This window comes from Mastigoproctus giganteus, chromosome 10 (assembly GCF_048544385.1).
Source record: "Mastigoproctus giganteus isolate SK-2022 chromosome 10, ASM4854438v1, whole genome shotgun sequence".
NCBI lineage: Eukaryota > Metazoa > Arthropoda > Arachnida > Uropygi > Thelyphonidae > Mastigoproctus > Mastigoproctus giganteus.
The window spans coordinates 205,621,497-205,641,450 of record NC_143584.1 but is presented as its reverse complement, the minus strand read 5'-3'; the positions used below and the strand labels follow the sequence as shown (position 1 = coordinate 205,641,450).

General features: G+C 36.8%; 1 protein-coding gene across 2 annotated transcripts in view; it reads right to left on the bottom strand.

Annotated features, from left to right (window-relative positions):
* The window catches only part of LOC150079805 (uncharacterized), a 61,694-nt gene that overhangs the window by 33,437 nt on the left and 8,303 nt on the right, over positions 1 to 19,954 (bottom strand). The window contains exons 1-2 of one of the 2 annotated variants that reach the window (XM_090383753.1): positions 15,422 to 15,554; positions 3,010 to 3,062 (exon numbers count right to left, since the gene is read on the bottom strand). In XM_090383753.1, coding sequence (XP_090239879.1) covers positions 3,010 to 3,062; positions 15,422 to 15,520 — 152 coding nt within the window. In that variant the 5' untranslated portion in view covers positions 15,521 to 15,554. Of the gene's footprint in view, positions 1 to 3,009; positions 3,063 to 15,421; positions 15,555 to 19,954 lie in introns of those variants that run through there. The other variant, XM_090383754.1, reaches the window with a different exon arrangement.

Genomic DNA, 19,954 nt, shown 5'->3' with positions numbered 1-19,954 from the left:
TCACTGGTTAAAGAAGTAATGCAAGACCATCTAGACAGGAATGCAATTTATATTAGTCACAGCATGGATATGTTAAGGAGAGATCTTATCTGGCCAATCTGATTGGATACTATGATGCAGTAACAAAGGAATTGGATACAAAAAATAATTCTGATAACACATATTTGGATTTCAGAAAAGCTTCTGAAAAGTTTCACATAAAATATAGCTATACAAATTGGAGCAATGTGGCATTAAGGGCAAGTTATTGCTATGGATAAAGGTATGGTTGAGTGGAAGAAGACAGTTATTAATGGGTTTGTCTCTTCTTGGATTAATATTATTAGCGGAGTCTCCAGAGTTCAGTGTGGGCTTGTTGTTTTCTATATTTATTAATGATACTGGTGAAGCCATATCTGGCTTAATGTCTAAGTTCCCAAATAATACAAAGGTTGGCAGGGTAGTTGTGGTAATTTTTGGCACGGGAGCTACTTAGGCCATATTGCACCTCCCAAATCAACTGATTTTACATAGGATAACTGCCTGGGGAGGTTGGTAGGGTGGTTAATCACAGTAATCAGGGTTTGCTACTGCAACAAGATCAAGACCAATTTGGCAGACTGGCTGAGAAGTGGTAACTGAAGTTTAATTTTGAAAAATACAAGGTACTTCATATGAGGAGTAGTAATCCCAGATTAACATGCTGTGTGGTACCACACTCAGACAGTGGAAAATGAAGACCTAAGGGTAATTCGCAGTTATCTATGAAGTTCTCTGAGCAGTACAGACAGGTTGCCAAAACAGCTCATGGTATAGCAGAATTTTGCCAGCATGGATAAGGAGGTATTATCCCAATATCCTGAGTATTACATACAGGTCTGAAGGCCTCATTTTAGGAAGGAGGCAGATCTGTTGGAAGAGATGCAGAAAAGAGCAACAAGATTAGTGAGGGGAACAAACGAGTGCTTCTATCAGGAAAGGCTTTGGTTATACAAACTACAATGCCTGAAGACTATGCATCTGCAAGGAGATCTGATTAAAGTGCAAGACTTTGAATGGGTTGAGTTAAGGTAACTGCTCTCTTGCTCAGACTACACACGAAGGGATATAAATTCAAACTGAGGAAGGATGGTTGCAGGGTAGATGCATGGAATTTTCCTTCAGCCAGCAGGTAGATGATTGTTCCAACAAACTCCCATCTGGTGTTGTAGAGGTGGGTAGCTTGAGCAAATTCAAGAAAGAAGTAGACAAAACTGTTAGAAGGGACGAACAGGTGATATAGAAAAATGCTTGCTTTTTTTACATCATTTGCCATTGCTAATAACCACAATGAATATCCTGGCCGTGGTCATGTGGTTAGCATACACATTCATAATAAGGGGTTTGTAGATTTTAGCCAGTATGCTAGGAGGGGGATAGGCACCATTGTGAATTAGAAATTTAGCTACCCCTTAATTTAGTATATACAGTCACAATGAATACACAACACTACTTTTCTGGCTTCAGCAATCCTGATAATAAATGGATACAGTCAGTCCTCGTATAGCACGATAGTTGTGTTCCTAGAAACCCTCGTGCAATGCAAAATCGTGCAATATAAACAACAGACCCTATGGGAAAAATAGGGTTAGGTGCCGACCACCCAAGATTGAACACACATTTGTAACCAAAACATTACCAAACACAATAAATAAATACTTAAAAGTATTTTATTACAATTATTATGTAATAAAATATTGCTAATGCTTTTGCTTCTATCGTAAGCAAACTTGTTTTTTGTTTGATTTTCTATCCAAACAGATGTTAGCAGTTCCATCTCCTCCAATTCTTTGTGTCTTAATCTAATGGATTTTAATTACACTTTGAGTTGTTCCTGCTATAAAAGTTGTTTTTATTTTCTCTGCATTTTTTGTAATTCTGGGCGTTGCCTCATTTAGGGCTGTAAGCACGTGCAATATCACATGGTTTTTCATTTCGCTCAAAGCGTTTCACAATTTCATATTTTTTCTCTATCGACAGAGGCGGACTGGCCATAAGCCTTGCCGGGGAAACCCCGGTGGGCCGGAGGCTGGTGTGATTTTGGCCATAAACCATAGTATGAGGCCACTATAAATTTTCCCGGGTAAGAATTTTTGACCCAGTCCGCCTCTGTTTATCGATATTGCTTTTCTTTTTCTCTCCGAATCTGTAGTGTCTTCACCAGGACACTTCCTTTTCACACCTTTTAAGTATTTTATTCATTTTTAGGGAATAAAGCACAATTACAAAATGAGAAGGCACACTTGATACACATAAACAAAGCTGCGCACGTGTAGCAACTGAATAAACAACACCATAAAGGTAGAGATACACTATTAACACCTCACATTTCTAAGGGTTACTGCCATAAAACAATAAAAATAATTTCCAGTTGTGTTTCTGCTAGTGGAATCTGTTATAAACTGGTAGTAAACTCAATCTAATTGCATTTGCGATAATACCGATAGCTGAAATTGTGTGGGTTTTTATCTTATTATGGTGAGTGTTTCCCCTTCACTGATATAAAACAAATACATTTTCAGAATCTTCTCTTCATTCCTATCGTGTTGTGTTCAGTTGGGGTGATTCTGCGTTCGACTGCCATTTCTTGTAAACACAAAGGCGAATCGTGCAAAGGCGAATTCGGTTCGTGTTATATAAGATATCGTTCCCCTATTTATAAATCGTGTATGATCGAATTCGTGTAGTGTAAACGCGTGTTATACGAGGACTGACTGTATTTATTATCAGTTAAGCACTACTCCACTCTTTAATGAGCATATACAGTGTAAAACATTTAACAACCAGGATTTGGGTATACAAACAGGAACATATCCATCTCTGGCTATACAGAGAAATCCTGGAATTGTGAATATTATATAATAAAATTAAAATAAAGTAATTATTAAAATAAAACAGTACATTAACAAGCAGGCAAGGAGACAATTATTCACTTTAAACATTTATCATTGCAGATTTAAACTTTTATTAGTAGGAATTTTAAAAACTTACTTAATATAGTGTGTATACATATCTTCAACAGTTGGCAACCCATGAAGAATTTGCTGAAAATGAAACAGAACTATTGGTTACAGTACACATGAAACACTGTTTTCGTGCAAACTGGATAAAAAAATAAATCTAGAGACAAAATTATCCTAAATAATGATTATCTGAACAATCTAGGAGTGAAGATGTGCCACTTAAGTAAAATTAAAAAACAATATAAGTATATAAGAAAAAATATTTTTAAAAAGAAAATTATCTTAAAGATAACAATAAGACGAACTATTAAAAAACTCTTTTGCCATTTACATAGTCCCTTTCACTCTTCGGTCCTTTCTGAATTTGACTTTCCTGGATCCAAAATAAGCATAGCTCTCTTCAACTAGAGAAACATTTGAAGTTAATGGATGGGTGAAATGGGAAGTTTTTTTTTTTTTTTTTTTTTTTTGGCTGATGCTATATAAGCTTGCTTCTTGCATCATATGCCTCTACGAATGCTAATGCTATTTGTTACTTTCCTTATACTGCATCTTTGCTTCCAGAAAAAAATAAATTGAATAAATTGATAATTGTTGTTCTACAAGCTCTCCTGTATCATCCTCTTGGTTTCTATAATATATATATATATATATATATATATATATATAAAACAAAAATAAACCAAAAATAGACTGACCATTATGTCCCCTCTGTCGAGATGGGGCATAATGGTCAGTCTATTTTTGGTTTATTTTTGTTTTATTTTATTGTAGTGGTTAACACCTCTGTTGGTGATATTTCACATAAATTTGGACCTGGTACCCATCAGAGGGGGAACCGCTAAATTTCTATTTAATTGGCTTTCAAAATTCAATGAATTATTATTCTTTCATTTAGATTTTCTAAATTATTTTAGAGTTTCTACTGCAATATTTTTACTCTTGTTACCCTTCTCTCCCCCCCCCCCCGGTTTGATTTAGGTTTAATTGTGATTATTTTCGCTCTTGTTTTACCATACTGCTGGCATTATTTTATTTTAACTCTTATTCTTATTTATATGGTTATATTTCAAGCATCATGTAGAGGAATATGCTTTTTGCTGCCTCTGATGTATGCTGTACTATTTTATTTTATTATGAAAGATTCCGTTTTCAACTATTTTAAATGCTATTCAAATATATGTATAATTATATATATATATATATATTTTTGAACAATGTTTGTAATAGTTGAAAACGGAATCTTTAATTAAAAATAAAATAAATAAATAAAGCAAACATCAGAGGCAGCAAAAAGCATATTCCTTTACATGATGCTCGAAATATAAAAGAAATTAGAATAAAAATTAAAAATCATGCCAGCAGCATGACAAAACAGAGCAAATATAGTCAAAATTAAACATAATAATCAAACCAACAGGGGGGGAAGAGAGAAGAAGGTAACAAGACAAATTATTGCAGCAGAACCTCTCCAAAATAATTTAGAAAATCTAAACGAAAAATAATAATAAATAATCAATTAAATTTTGGATGCCAATTAGAAATTTAATGACACCTACTCTGATGGGCACCAAGTCCAAATTGTGTAAAATATCACCAACAGATGTAAACCAACTACAATAAAATAAAACAAAAACAGACTGACCATTATGCACCATCTCAATAGAGGACCACAAGGCCAATAATGGTCAGGGAATCACTGCATTTCAATTGCCAGACAAATCACCTCAAAGGCAAGTCGGTCGAAAGATCAGTCCCCCATCTGATCCACTGATCGAACTGCCAATGCAGAGGATTTGAATAGTGGTGGTCCTTAAGTGAAAGTTAAAAATAGGACAGATACAAGCATTCCAATGCAAAGCCACACCACAGACAAAAAGTAGGCTTAACCAGATTATATAGACAAATATAAAAAAAAACTAAATAAAATATATATTCAAGGGTTATTTGTTTAAGTAATTTTTTGAAAAAATATTTGTTCGAAAATACTTGCCTATCTTGCAACTGGCTGCAGAGATAGAGCTAGTAAGTATATATTTTGTATTAATTTATCTAAATGTATGTTGTTTCCATAAGCAGTCCATGTCTGGCTATATAGCTAATGGGAAGCGAAGTTAGGAAAATACTTAGGATAGTAATAGACACTCCTGCCCTCTTATTGCACTAATAGCTCAAGAGTCCTGAATAGTGCAATACGAGGGCAGGAGTGTCTATTACTATCCTAAGTACTTTCCTAACTTCACTTCCCATTAGCTATTTTATTATTATTAGCCATATGGTGCAAGGAAGCCGAGGCTTACGCTACACCAGGCAAAAAAAAATTTCCGAGTTACCCTGAGAGAGAGAGAGAAAAAAGTAGAAGGGAATTGCCAAGAAAGAGAAGAATGATGATATCCAGCTCAGGACCCTGGGTGTGCCAAGCCCATACTCACCAGATGTGAGCCCCTGGGGTTAAATAGCCAGACATGGACTGCTTATGGAAACAACATGCATTTAGATAAATTAATACAAAAAAAAACATTTAAATAATTAAAATTTACATTATTAACTTAATTTTTACACTGCGTAGGGACTACCTTGTCTGTTAGTATTATGATAAAGGCTGCATATCCCCCTCCCCTTTTTTTCTTGTACTATAGACAAGTTTGGAAATGCAGTGCCTGATACATGGTCAGGAGTAGGAACCTGATGAATTTCCTGGTATGTATCATCTTTTCATTTACTGTATTCAGATTTTGCATATTTGCCATCCCTTGATTCAACCTCCCATATCTGAATACAGTGTTATTTATTTATTTGTATAAAATTATTTTTGTATGTTCTTTGCTTCTTCAGTCCCAATTCATTTTTGTACTAGGTTTTTAAAATTATTTTTAACCACTACTTCACTTCCAGTTTCTACTATCCCTTAAACTTCTCTTAGTTGCACTTTGTGTATCATTTCCATTTTACAAACCACACATTTATTTATATATATATAGTAGTAATATTATATTGTAAAGAGGCAAAATAAGCAGTAGAAGGATGAAAGGGGGAAAAAGATAAAAGTGAACATATGTCTAATGCTCCAAAACATGCAGAGCAGCAGTAAAGGAAGCAAAAGGATATAAACAATGTGTGGTTTGTATCATAAATATAGCATTAGCATTAACAGAGGCATTTGATGCAAGCTTATGCAGCATCAGCCAAAAAAAAAAAAAATAAATAAAAAATAACCACTTCCACTTCACCCCTCTGTTCATTCGAAATACCTGTCCAGCTGAGCCTTAAACTTATTTAGGCTATCAACTTCCACAACGAGGGATGGAAGTCTGTTCCACCAACCAACCACCCGCTCGCTAAAGGCAAATTTACGCACGTCTATCCTACATCTGTCTTTCCTCAATTTGAATTTATGGCCTCTCAGGTGATTATTCAGCAAGAGGAAGAATCCCATCAGCATTGAGCATGCTCAAACCAATCAAGGCTTTATACACCTCTATCAGATCACCTCGCTGGTGCCTAGTCTCCAGACACTAATTTGCAAAACTTAAGCCATTCTTCGTAAGAGCACCCCTTTGTTCCATTCACTAATCTTGTTGCCCTTCTCTGTACTCGTTCCAGCAGCTCTACATCCTTCTTGAAATGAGGCCTCCATTCCCTTATACAAGGGAATAATCACCTCCTTATCCCTGCTAGAAAAATTCCTATTTATCATTGACAATACACCATGAGCTACTCTTGCAGCCCGTCTGCACTGCTCAGAGAACTTCATATCTGCCTGCACAACCACCCCTAGGTCCCTTTCATTCTCTACCACTGTCAGTGTAGTACCACAGAGTTGATACGTTGCTCTGGGGTTGCTGTTTCCCCATATGTAGTACTTTACATTTGTCAATGTTAAACTTCATTTGCCACCTCTCAGCCCATCTGCTCAATCTTTCCAGATCCTGTTGCAGCAGAATAGTGTCAGTAGTGTCCTTGACAACCCTGCTAACCTTCGTATCGTCTGCAAACTTGGACATTAAGCTTGATATACCATCATCAATATCATTTATAAATACAGAAAACAATAATGGACCCAATACTGAACCCTGAGGGACTCCACTAATAACATTAGTCCACGATGAGCAGTGTCCATTGTAATCAATGGACACTGCTCATTACCACTCTGTCTTCTCCCCCTCAACCACCCCTTTATCCACAGCAGCAATTTGCCTCAAATGCCACACTGCTCCAATTTGTGCAGCAGTCTTCCATGTGCAACAGTATCAAAAGCCTTTCTAAGATCCAAGTATATAATATAAAAGTTATTTCCTGCATCCAGTTCTTTTGTGACTGCATCATAGTATCCAATCAAATTGGTCAGGCAAGACTTCCCCTTAACAAAACCATGCTGTGTCCGAGCTATAACTGAAGTCTTGTCTAGATGATCCTGAAGTGCTTCTTTAACCAGTGCTTCCATTAATTTTCCGGGAACAGAAGTTAAACTCACTGGTCTGTAATTACTTGTCTCAGCCTTTGATCCTCCTTTGTGAATTGGGGTCACATTTGCACATCTCCAGTCCAATGAAGCTCTCATAATTATGGCTAAGGGTTTGCTTACTTCCTTTGCTGCCTCCTTTAATACAACTGGATGGATCCCATCCACCCCAGGTGCCTTTCTTGTGTTTATCTTCAACAGTTTCTCCTCCACTTTACTCTCAGTTATTACAAGATTCTCTAGTTTACTGCCAGAGTTGAATACACCTCTGGCATTCCCCTCGCTGAATAACTCCTCAAGTGTGAATGTCGATGCAAAATATTCATTTAGTTTGTTAGCTACCTGGGAAGGATCATCAACAGTTGACCCATCGATATCAAGTGGACCAATCTGATTCATCCCCTTCCTTCTAGAGTTTACATAAGTAAAGAACTCTTTGCTGTTTTTCTTTGCATCCCTTAACAAAGATCTCGTAATCTGCCTTCGCCTGCCTAACCTCCTTTGTAACTTGGTTACAGATCAAGTTGTATCTATTATAGGCTTCTGTGTCACGTGTTAATTTATGTATCCCATGCATTTTTATTCTCTGCCATATGTCTCATTAGTTCATCTGACATCCATTTAGGCCTAAACCTTGAACAGTATTTCTTAGTTGGTATGTAAAGCCTAGTAGCTTCCAAGATAAGTTCTTTGAATGCTTCCCATTTTGAATTTGCTGTTGGTAACATCATCAGTTGGTCCCACTGTATAGAATTTAAATACTGTCTCAGTCCATCGTAGTCGCCTTTACGAAAGCAATAACCCTTCCCTTTACCCCTAACCCTTTCCTTCACCTCTTTGAGTAAATCCCACTTCAGCACACTGTGATCACTGCCACCTAGTGTTTCATTTATTTGCAGATTCTTAATGCATGAAGAATCACTACTGATAATCAAATCAAGATTATTACTCCCTCTAGTTGCCTCCTGAACATGCTTATGTAGAAAACAATCATCCAATAAATCCACAAAAGCCTTGCTAGTGTGCGAGTGACCAGCCCCCAAATTCCAGTCAATATCTGGGAAATTAAATCCCCCATTGACTCTCTGATTTACTGGCCCACTCTATTTCCCTGTACAGTTTCTTATTATACTCATCAGAGTCATTAGGCCTATAGCACACTCCTACTCTCAATTTTGATCTCCCAATGCTTTTGTCATACCAAACTGACTCAACACTGCACTGTCCAGCGATGTCAACTGGCTTCACTTCCTTGGATTTTATGTATTTCTTAACTAATAGCATAACCCCTCCTCCCTTCCTATCCTGTCTATCCTTTCTGTAGACATTGTACTCGCAAAATTCCAGTTCTGCATTCCTTTATCTGTGTGACACCACGTCTCTGAAATCCCAATAATATCTGCCTTTGATGTTTTGAGCAATACCTCAAATTCATCAAATTTATTTACTCAATTCCTAGCATTGGTGTACACGCAAGGATACATGCACCTGTTCTTTTTCTTAGCTACCCTAACACAACCCATGTGTTTATTTGTACCCCAATGATTCCCAGCAGTCTCTGAAATATCCTGCATCTTATTTTCCAGGCTGCTGCTCATTCCAATAGAAGCAGTGCAAGAATCACTTTCACCTCTGCCAGTGGCTACTGTTAACCTATTAGTCCTTGTATCCCCCCAATCTAGCAGTTTTCCGACCCACCTAACACTGCCTCGATAGCAACAGCAAACATCTCCTGTTAACAAGTACAGACCAGGCTGAAAAAAATTCTACCCCTTGAGCCTTGCACAATCTTTCCATGGCCAAATTGATCGACAAGGGTCTCATCATAGACTCTCTCCTATCGTATCTGGGCAGAATTGCAGACACTTTCAAATTCAGCCCTAATTCACAGCTTTTTTTCAACAGTGACCTGTACTTGTTAAGTAATTCCGCCGGTCTCCTACTCTTAATATCATTAGTGCCAACGTGTACAACTATATCACCTTTTGTGCCCTTAAAAGATGATATCCGCTCTACAACGTCATCAACCTTTGCTCCTGGCAGACATACCCTGGTCCTGTTCCACCTATCCTTTTTACAAAGCATGTTTCCCGTTTCCCTGACAATAGAGTCACCAACAACTACTAGTTCCTTTGGGATCAGCGCATTCTGCCTTGGCGGCTGCCGCTGTGTTGCGTGATGACCAGGTGCAAGCTCTGACATTGGTGTGGGCAGCTGAGAGTTTGATGGGCCCCTCACTTTTAATCCTTCAAGGGCATCCACCCTGTCCTTCAAGCTCTCATATAGTCCCATAACAACGCTGAGTTTTCGCCTGATTTCCTTACACGCCTTGCATCGCGCACACACAAAGATATCCCCCATGGCAGTATCATGTCCCGTACCCGACCGCTCCACAAACATCAAGCAAGTAGTGCATTTTAAAAGGCTGTGATTCAAAGGGCAACTGCCCCCCTCAGTTCTCCCCTGAGCCACAGCACTCCCATTAGCTTGAGTCTTTTGCTTTGCTGCTCTGGTTTGAGTCATGATTTCGATTTAATTTCAATAAAATTTCAATTTCAGTACAAAATTAAAACCATAAACTTTTATCCCAACACAGTTATAACGCTATATTTATGTTTCAGTGTCGAGTGTTATCTACGAAATCCCTTTATATAACTTCTGTATCAAGTTAAGTATTAATTATTTATTTTTCTAATTATTTATGTTACGTAACCTAAGTCGTTACATGTATAGTTAAAAGTACAATTTAATTGACAATGAAGTTCAACAAGATTAATAGATTTTACTGATTAATTGACAATATTATGTACTATACTATACTATATTAAGCTTATGCTATCTAGTTCGAGATATTTTGTATCGCGTAACAATGGCGGCAATTGACGAACGGTAAACATGTGGATTTGATACCCTTACCGATACTAAGTAATACCTACAAAATCTCTAAGTTACTTTAAACTAAGTATCGTAAATAGGAATATGAAGCTACTCTAGAAAATAAGTTAATATGCCAATTTAAGCTAATAAAACAGAAAATAAATCAGAAAAAAACTTCTCTGTTCCAGGAGCGGCAAAAAGCTACGTCCGCACAGGCTACTCTCGTTCTCAAACTTAGTGTCTATAAAGATGGAAATGAAAAGTACACAGAGTGCCTGAACTAAGAGGTTTAAAGAAAAGTAGAAACTGGAAGTAAAGTAGTGGTGAAAAAGTGAAAGAATTTAAAAAACCTAGTGAAAAAAATGAAATGGGACCAATTTTTAAATAAAAAAAAAAAAAAAAAAACACCTTTACAAAATTGCATTATATTTAATACGTTATCATTTCAGGTTTTAATATAAGATATTTTCTGTTTAAAAACAGGGATGGTTTAGCAGCTATTCAGTACAAATAATAATTTAAAAATAAACTTCATTTATCAAATAATCTTAGTGCCTCTTCATGGAGATATGTTATACACGGCAGTAGCTCATGACTGATGTATGGGGGTGCTGCTTTTTAAAGTTACATTAAATTGCCTTGATTATAAGACATGTAGACACAGATAGTAATGTGGAACTGTCTGGCACACAGTGCTGCCTATGGTTAAACTTCAAAGTTGAAAACAATTTTGTGTTTTTATTCGTTTATTATTGAAATGATTATTGGAAATAGTTGTTTTCCCAAGAACCAGAAGCCTTAGGCTATGGTTGGGCCTGGATGGCTCAAGCTCTGTTTAATACTTGTATTAAATAAAGCAATTCTTTTTTGATTTTTATTATTGGAAATAGAGGATGAGTATACTATATGCGGGACCTGTTAATAAAAATATTCGTTGTGTTGCATCATTCTTCACAAAATTTCATACAAAACTCTGTTTACTGTATATTTAGATTTAAAAAGCTGGGGGTGCTGCAGTTCCGCAGTGCCTACCAATGAGCCACCCCTAGTTATACAGAGCGGCACAAAAAATCCACACTATATTCAGTTTAATTTCAAATTTTATTATAAACATAGTTATGATAGAGATTACAATAAGTTATATTTCAATTGTTATTAACTTGATAGTAGAGCAATACGTTCTAAGTTGATATCAATATTTGTAGAAGAATTAGAGAAATTAAGAGAATAAGGAAGTTCATTTTTCAAAATTTACGTTTAACTAATTAATTTTTGAATTGTTCAATTGAATTTTTTCTGTAACGTACAAGTTAGTGCAAACGCATCATATTAGTATGCAGCTAAACTCTGAATTAGCAAAAATATGCATAGGCGGCATCCTTTAAGTTATATCTCATATTGTAAATACATTCACGAGTTGCCATAATATTGCACTACTTTGAATAAGTAACGCTTCACCAAAGGAGAAGACTGTTGTTACTTATTCTCAGCATATACCACCACCCAGACAGAATTTTTTACTGTAATAATTTTGTGTTAATCTTTTATTCATTTTAATTTCTGAAGGGTATCATATGGAAGTGTTCTACGTATCATATTGATGTAAATTTCTCTTATTCTTCTACAATTATCATTAACATGATTATAACAGAAGATTGCAATAAACATTGCAAGTGTCCTTCCAAAATGTAGCCACAAGCTCTTTTCACAATGTTTGATAAGACTTGATAATGTTTTACCCTAAGTCTTAACCAGTTCACACCTCTTTTATATAGTACTCCATCATACAAAACAGTTCAATGGTATTAATTAGCAGATTTATATTTGGATCTATACATTCTATGAAAGAACTGGAACAATAAACATTTTTTTCTGTATTAATTTTATAATAAAAACTATTTTGTTACAAAATAATTGTTTTATTTTATTAATAAAACAGTAATTTTATATGAATACACAATAATATGAGTGACAACACTCCCATGATCACACCTTTCACTTTGCCCTTGAGACAGAATGCAGTGTTTTAAAATGGATGACAATATCAGGTTCTCCAGCAACATTTCATTCTGAAAAGTCTGTTTCTGAAAAATTCTGAAATTAACTCCAGATATTAGCATTAGTAGAGGCATTTGATGCAAGAAAGCAAGCTTATACAGCATCAGCAAAAAAAAAAAAAATAAATAAATAAATAAAATAATAAATAAATAAATAAAAAATAACCACTTCCACTTCACCCCTCTGTTCGTTCGAAATACCTGTCCAGCTGAGCCTTAAACTTATTTAGGCTATCAACTTCCATGACAAGGGATGGAAGTCTATTCCACCAACCAACCACCCGCTGGCTAAAGGCAAATTTCCTCATGTCTATCCTACATCTGTCTTTTCTCAATTTGAATTTATGCCCTCTCAGGTGATTATTCTGAGCAAGAGGAAGAATCCCATCAGCATTGAGCATGCTCACACCATTCAAAGCTTTATACACCTCTATCAGATCACCTCGCCAGTGCCTAGTCTCCAGACGCTGTAATTTGCAAAACTTAAGCCTTTCTTCGTAAGAGCACCCCTTTGTTCGATTCACTAATCTTGCTGCCCTTCTCTGTACTCGTTCCAGCATCTCTACATCCTTCTTGAAATGAGGCCTCCAGACCTATATACAGTACTCTAGGTGTGGTCTGGCCATTGCCTTATACAAGGGAATAATCACCTCCTTATCCCTGCTAGAAAAATTCCTATATATCATCGACAATACACCATGAGCTACTCTTGCAGCCCATCTGCACTGCTCAGAAAACTTCATATCTGCCTGCACAACCACCCCCAGGTCCCTTTCATTCTCTACCACTGTCAGTGTAGTACCACAGAGTTCATACGTTGCTCTGGGGTTGCTACTGAAAAGTGTTATGTAAAATATAATGCACATTCAAACTTTAAAAAAGAACAGCATCAGTTCCATTGCTAATAAAATTAACAAAATTTAAAAAAGCACCTTTATATTTTTTAAATTCTACTGATAAAAAAATTAAGTTAGCATTAATATTTGTTCATAAAAATATAGATACATATCTTAAATTTATCTTTGTCATACTGGAAGAAAAAAAAAAAAAAAAAAAAAACACTGGCACTCTATACACAGGGGAAAGTATATTAATATTATGCTATTTGTACCCTGTACCATTCTCGGAGGTACCAACTTAGGTTGGAACAGATTAGCATTTGAATCAGTGGCATTTCTGATTCAATATTAATTTTAATTCTTCCAAATATGCAAAGGTTTTCATGCAAACCACATTAATCCTTTTAAATAGTCTAAAAGGGATCCTGGATGGTCAATTATGAACATGTAGCTGTGCCAGTGAAAATGACATGTGCCTCCATTATAAACAAAACACTACTAGTTAGGGACTAAAAGCTAACACAAACATTGGTATATGAGAGTGACAAGGACTGCTATAACAGCAATTACAGTCAAATTCCATCAAGCTGTCAATGATAAATTAACACTTACAATTTTAGTCGAATGAATTTGGAATTATCTTGTTGGTTGCAAGCAGCCCACTCCACACATTTTTTATTATCATTACTATCAGTTTATTAATCCTACAGGATTCACCCATGGACAGCCACAGGCTAGGATGGTAACTTCTTCAAGAGGAGTGTTTCCATTTACAATGGGTTTCCTCAGCCTACAAGTTATTTCTTGTTAGGAATTTTTTCCCGCCATAAAGTGCGGTTCAAGGTGTCTTGGTCGGTTAAGCCTCAGGCTGTCATGCACTCCCGTACTCCATCCATCCATGTCCTCCTAGGTCTTCCTCTTCTCCTTCTTCCAGGAGGTATCCATTCCAGGATAGCCTTTGGGTATCTGTTTTCTTGCATCCGTTTTACATGTCCATACCATGTTAGACGCTTTTCTTTGATGGTGTCAATAATAGTCTTTTTCACTTCCATTTTTTCCCTTATGTCTTCATTCCGTTTTCTGTCTCTTCTAGAAGTTCCTGCTGAGCGTCTCCAAAAATCCATTTCTGTAGAGAGCAATTTGTTTTCCGCTCCATACAATAGAAGACTTTGTACAATCGTTTGAAATATAAGCTTCTTTGTTTTATTTAGGATATTTTTGCTCCACAGAACAGAGTTTAACATGCTGACAGCCTTTCTGCCGTCTGTAATTCTCTTATTGATCTCTGCTTGGGATGATCCATCACTTTGTAAGATTGATCCCAAATATTTGAATTTATCGACTTGTTTGATTTTAAAACCTGCAATATTTAGAACATGTCCTGGCCCTGAAGACAACATTTTAGTCTTGCTAAAATTGATTTTTAGACCCTATTGTTTATATTCCTCAAACAATTGACGACATGCATACTTTGCATCTTCTAAGTCTTGTGCTATCACCACCTGATCATCTGCAAAAAGTAAAGGATGGTAATAACTACATATTTAAATGCAATATACCACATGCAGTTACTGAAGTACGTGTGAGCCCCTGCTGAAACAATTACATGAGCCTTATTTACAAAATTTTATCAACAAGATCTCATATTCATAGTATTTTTAACTATACGAATGACGGCTTTTTTTTTTTTTTTTTTTTTTATTTGCAAATAGCAACCAGATTCCAGGAGCCAACTCTGAAGGGCAACCTCAACCACAGAAATCTTTTAACCAAAGTCAGCAGAAACACTGGATGCTTGCTCTCACGAAATGTATTTCTCCGAAGACCTTATTAAAATTAGTGCTTCTATTACTTACGATCTTACATTTCATTTGTATAGAAATGACACAAAAATGAAGTTTTAAAAAAAGGAAAACACTTTTGTCAATGATGAAAATTATTTGCTCCTTATCATAATTATACCAAAAAACTTGCATAGTACTACGTGTGCATTTCCAATTATCTCATAGTACATTCGTCACTTATTCATGTATACTTCTATATTTTGATCTTTGTAAGTCTGTGGTTTACTAGGGTTACCATGGAGCCTAAATAATGGATCAAAAGTTTACTAATAATGGGAGCTCATACATGCAAAATGTGAGCACGTGGACATAACACATGGAATTACTGAATTCTAATATAAAATACCGACATAAAACTTACCGCACGTGTTTTTTTACGGAATGCTTCTGCTATATCCACATGCTTGACTCTTAAATAATTATAAATCATGGAAGATACTACATCAGGATCTGTAGCCATTTTTCGAATCTACAGATACTATTAATAAAACGTTTTTCACTTCAATTACCAGCGTAAATAATAAGAAGTTAGGCTTAGAAGTAAAACGCTGTTGTATGCCAAAGTGTAGAGTAATACCACCTAGCGGCAAAATCAGTGCATTGAAATGAATTGAATATCTTAACTATTATAAATTGGTTACCATGTACTAAGTTGGTTGGTTCATAAAGGTTTAAGGCGCATCAGCAACTTGGACATATTGCACTGTATAACATGCCTGTTAATTGCGTGTACCTAAGATGCGTTTAGGGCTAAAGCCTCAAACTACGAGCAAGTTTAATGATGCTATTGCACTTAATATAGACATTGCGTGAATTCTGTATCAATTTGCTGTTTTTCTGGAGAAAAACAAAAAAAAATTGAAAATAACGCTCGCTTGAAACCAGCTATGCCACCGTAATAATATTATTACGACGATCAGCCACGTTGAGAAAAAGGCCCATAATTTCTCACAACATCAATGAGATTCAAACTCAGGTCTCTTCCACGAGATGTGGGAATGACGGCGATTCTATCAACTGGATAACATGCACTAAAAACAAACAAAACAAGCATGCAATACGTGATTGAAATATACGAAAATGTGCACCAAACAAAAAACTATTATATGCAGTAACCTTATCACATTTATTAGTATTAATAGTGGCAAGTGATGGAAAAAAGAAAGCTTAATATAACATCAAACAATAAAGAAAATAGTGACAAATGGGCCTGGAGTACTGGGGTCCATAGTTTAACAGATATTTATTTAAAGTATACCCAGTAAAATAAAATAAAATAAAATATTTCCGAAAGCTTCTGGAAATATTTTATTTTATTTTATTTTACTGGGTATACTTTAAATAAATATCTGTTAATCTAATAAAGAAAATATAACGGCAAAAAAAAAAAACCTTCCCACTTCACCTATCCATACCCTCCAATAGTACCTTCTAGTTTTTTGTTTTTTTTTTTGACGATTCAAAGCTCCAGAGGTATTAGAACCTGTAGTATTTAGTACCGTGCATAGGTTGAAGGTTGAGAAGGCGCCTCCGTAGCCAGGTGGGCAGGAGCAGTAGTGCATAGCACACGCTTCTTGATTAGACCGGGGTTCGAGCCCGTACCCACCAAATACGGAGGATGCGGCAGGTCAGGGAATGACCACCGCATATTCCCAGCCTGAATAAAGGGTGAGGGTTAGTGTCAGGAAGGGCATCCGGCCGTAAAAATTGCATGCCAAAACAATAAAAATGCTGACCTCACATAATAATGGGAAAAAGGCGAGGGGAAAAAAAAAGATAAGTTGAAGGTTGAGAAGTTAGAAGTAAATATTTGTTCGCATTAGACTTCAACTTTTGTAAACAAGAGTAAACTCTGGAGCGGAGATTGACAAGTGGACAAATACCACCAAGAACCGAAGCTTTCTTGGCATAAAGACTTGTTCAAAATTTCTTCTGATATCCATTTGATTGAAGACCACAGAAGGTATCGAATGGAGTTTTCTGGGAATGGTACGATTTGGTTTACGAATATCATTAACACGAGAGTTAGAAGAAAAGTAGGATGCTAGCTGGTCAGCTTTATCTTTATTTGGAAAGATAAATTCCAGCCCATTATAAGACATTCTGATTTATTGACTGACCTACTATTTCTCTGTACAATCTATTGTACTCAGAGTCATTAGGCCTATAACACACTTCTACTGTCACTTTTGCTTTCTGGTGCTTTTGTCAACATCTTACTCACTCAACATTGCACCGGACACCCATGTCAACTGGATGCACTGATTTAGATTTTATGTGCTTCTTAACTAAGAGCATAATCCCTTCTGCCGCCTCCTCTGTCCTTTCTGTATCCATCGTACTCCCACATTCAAATTGTGCATCCCTTATATATGAGGGACACCACATCTCTGATATCAACGTCTGCATTTGATGGCTTGACCAGCACTTAAAATTTATTTACTATGCTCCTAGCATTGGTGTACCTGTTCTTATTCACCCTAACACAATCCATGTATTTATCTGTTTTGTGACGGACAGCAGGCCTTGAAATCCCCAGCACCTTGCTTCCAGTCTGCTGCACATTCCAGAATCTGTGCAATAATCGCTTTCACCTCTACATGCGGCTATTGTTTAACTATTAGTCAGTGTGTTTCTCCAACTAGCAATTCTCCAACCCACAACGCTGCCTCGATAGTAAGAGCAAATATACTTGCACCCTTTCTATTTAAGTGTATCCCATCCCTGTAGAAGCACTCTACTGTAAAGAAGCAGAGAAAAATTCTACCCACGAACCTCGCACAGTCTCCCCATGACTAAATTAAATGAAGAGGTTCTCATCATATACTCCCTCCTATCGTGCCTGGCCATAATTGCAGACACTTAAATTCAACGCTATCTTGCGACTTTTCCTCAACATTGCCATGCTTAATGGCCTTGGCACTATTATATAACCAGGCTAATGGACTTGGGGATTTCTGAAGATGACTGCTGTGTTTGTGGCTGAAGAGAAACTTGGATGCACCTGATGACTGAATGCGTTGACTGCTTTGATAAGTGCTGACCATTCATTTATGCAGCCTTTTCCTTCTCTTGAGACCACCAAAAAGGCCTTCATTACATTCAAATCTCTTCCTACTGCGCTCTTAAATACAGTGTCAGGATCTCTTAAGTAGCTTCTCCCACACTTGCTACTAATCTCTCTCTCTCTCTTTGGGGTATGTTGAATTCGTGGGGTGGCTTCTCATCCTTTCGTCAACAATGTTTATACCTTCACCCCTAGGTTTCCATCACACTTGGGAGTGTTTGACGACTGTAGGCTGGACAAACTTTGCCGCTTGGCTTCATCTTTGTCTTCAGGACATTGTACGGAAAATATATACTGTACCCTCGCCCTCCTTAAGGGATGCTACCCAACTAGTGGACTGGCTCTTCTGATCGCCCTCGAGGATATTATAATATCATATCCACTCTTTCCTTTTCCTCCGTGGGCCCACTCTTTTCCTGCTCGAGTCGTGGTCCCTGACAGGTGTCCCTCCAACTGTCCTAGTCCTCCTGCCAGTGAACGAATGCTAGAACAGTGGTCTCCAACTCAAATTGCATGTGGGCCGAATGCACAATCTGAAAGCAGCTGACGGGCCGGAATTTTTTTTTAACAAAATGAGAGTGAATATAAGCACCGTATTTACAACAAATACATAATTGAAATGTATTTGCGGGCCGTGTAAAATTGCTTCGGGGGACCGGATGCGGCCTGCAGGCCGCCAGTTTGAGACCACTGTGCTAGAAGACCCTTTCCACCGTTATCAGGCCCCACAGTAACTAAGTGGCTAGATGAACAACACCAACACAATTTTTGGTACCGTACAGAACTCACACACACACACATCTGGCCTTGGCAGAGCTTGTTTCAATAAAGATACATATTCGCGATTTTGTGGGTGACCACTGACACCGCTCACAGTCCCCCCCCCCCCCGTCTGCACGGTAGCACAGTGGTATCGTCATCGTCCTCCCCACATCGAGTGGAAAAGGCCCCAGTTCGAATCCCGTCGATGACGTGAGGAACTTTAGTAGCCTTTTTTTCACTCCGTGGCTGAGTTAGTCGGTCTCAGGCGTAGATAGCAAGGTTTTTCCCCAGAAACTGAGGTTTTTCTGTCCAGCAAAACAGGCAAATCGACCAGAGAACATACGCAATTTACAGTCATAATACATATATGGGTATATGTAAGAGATTACGGATGGCCGTAATATAATAATTTGAATTTGTGTCTCCCCCCCCGCAACGAGCCCAATAACCTAGACCTGAAGACAGATTTCGATATTGAATTTCCAAAACTCAGCCAATTTTATTTCTATGTTAATTCTTTGGAGTTAAGAAATATTTAAAAATCTCAGCATGAGTATTATAATGGCTAAATGATTCAATGAAGCAGGCTTTAATTGCATTGACGAAAAAATAATAATAATAAATATATTTTTTTTTTTTCAGCGCCTTTTTATCCTAGGTGCTGAAGCAATAGAATATACAGTATTAAGTAATTCTTATTACTTCTTTTTACCTTCGGTTCCTTCTTTGTTCTCCGTAATTACAAGTAGTTCTGCTAGCGCTTTGACTTTCTCTACCTAACTTTATGTTATATATATATATATATATATATAACAAAGTTAATAATATAATTAATTAACTAATTAAGAATAAATTAATTAACTAATTAACGGTTTATGGACCTGGGACATAATTTAAGCAGAAAGAACCCAACGACAATAACGGATATATAGCTTGAGAGTATAAAGGTAGGTAGATAGTGCTAAAGTTCTAACCTATATGAAAAATATTTTCATTTCTATCCCTTTCGCTTGCTTTCAAGAAGCATTCATTCCTCATAGTGCCCAATACTTTTTCCACGGCCTG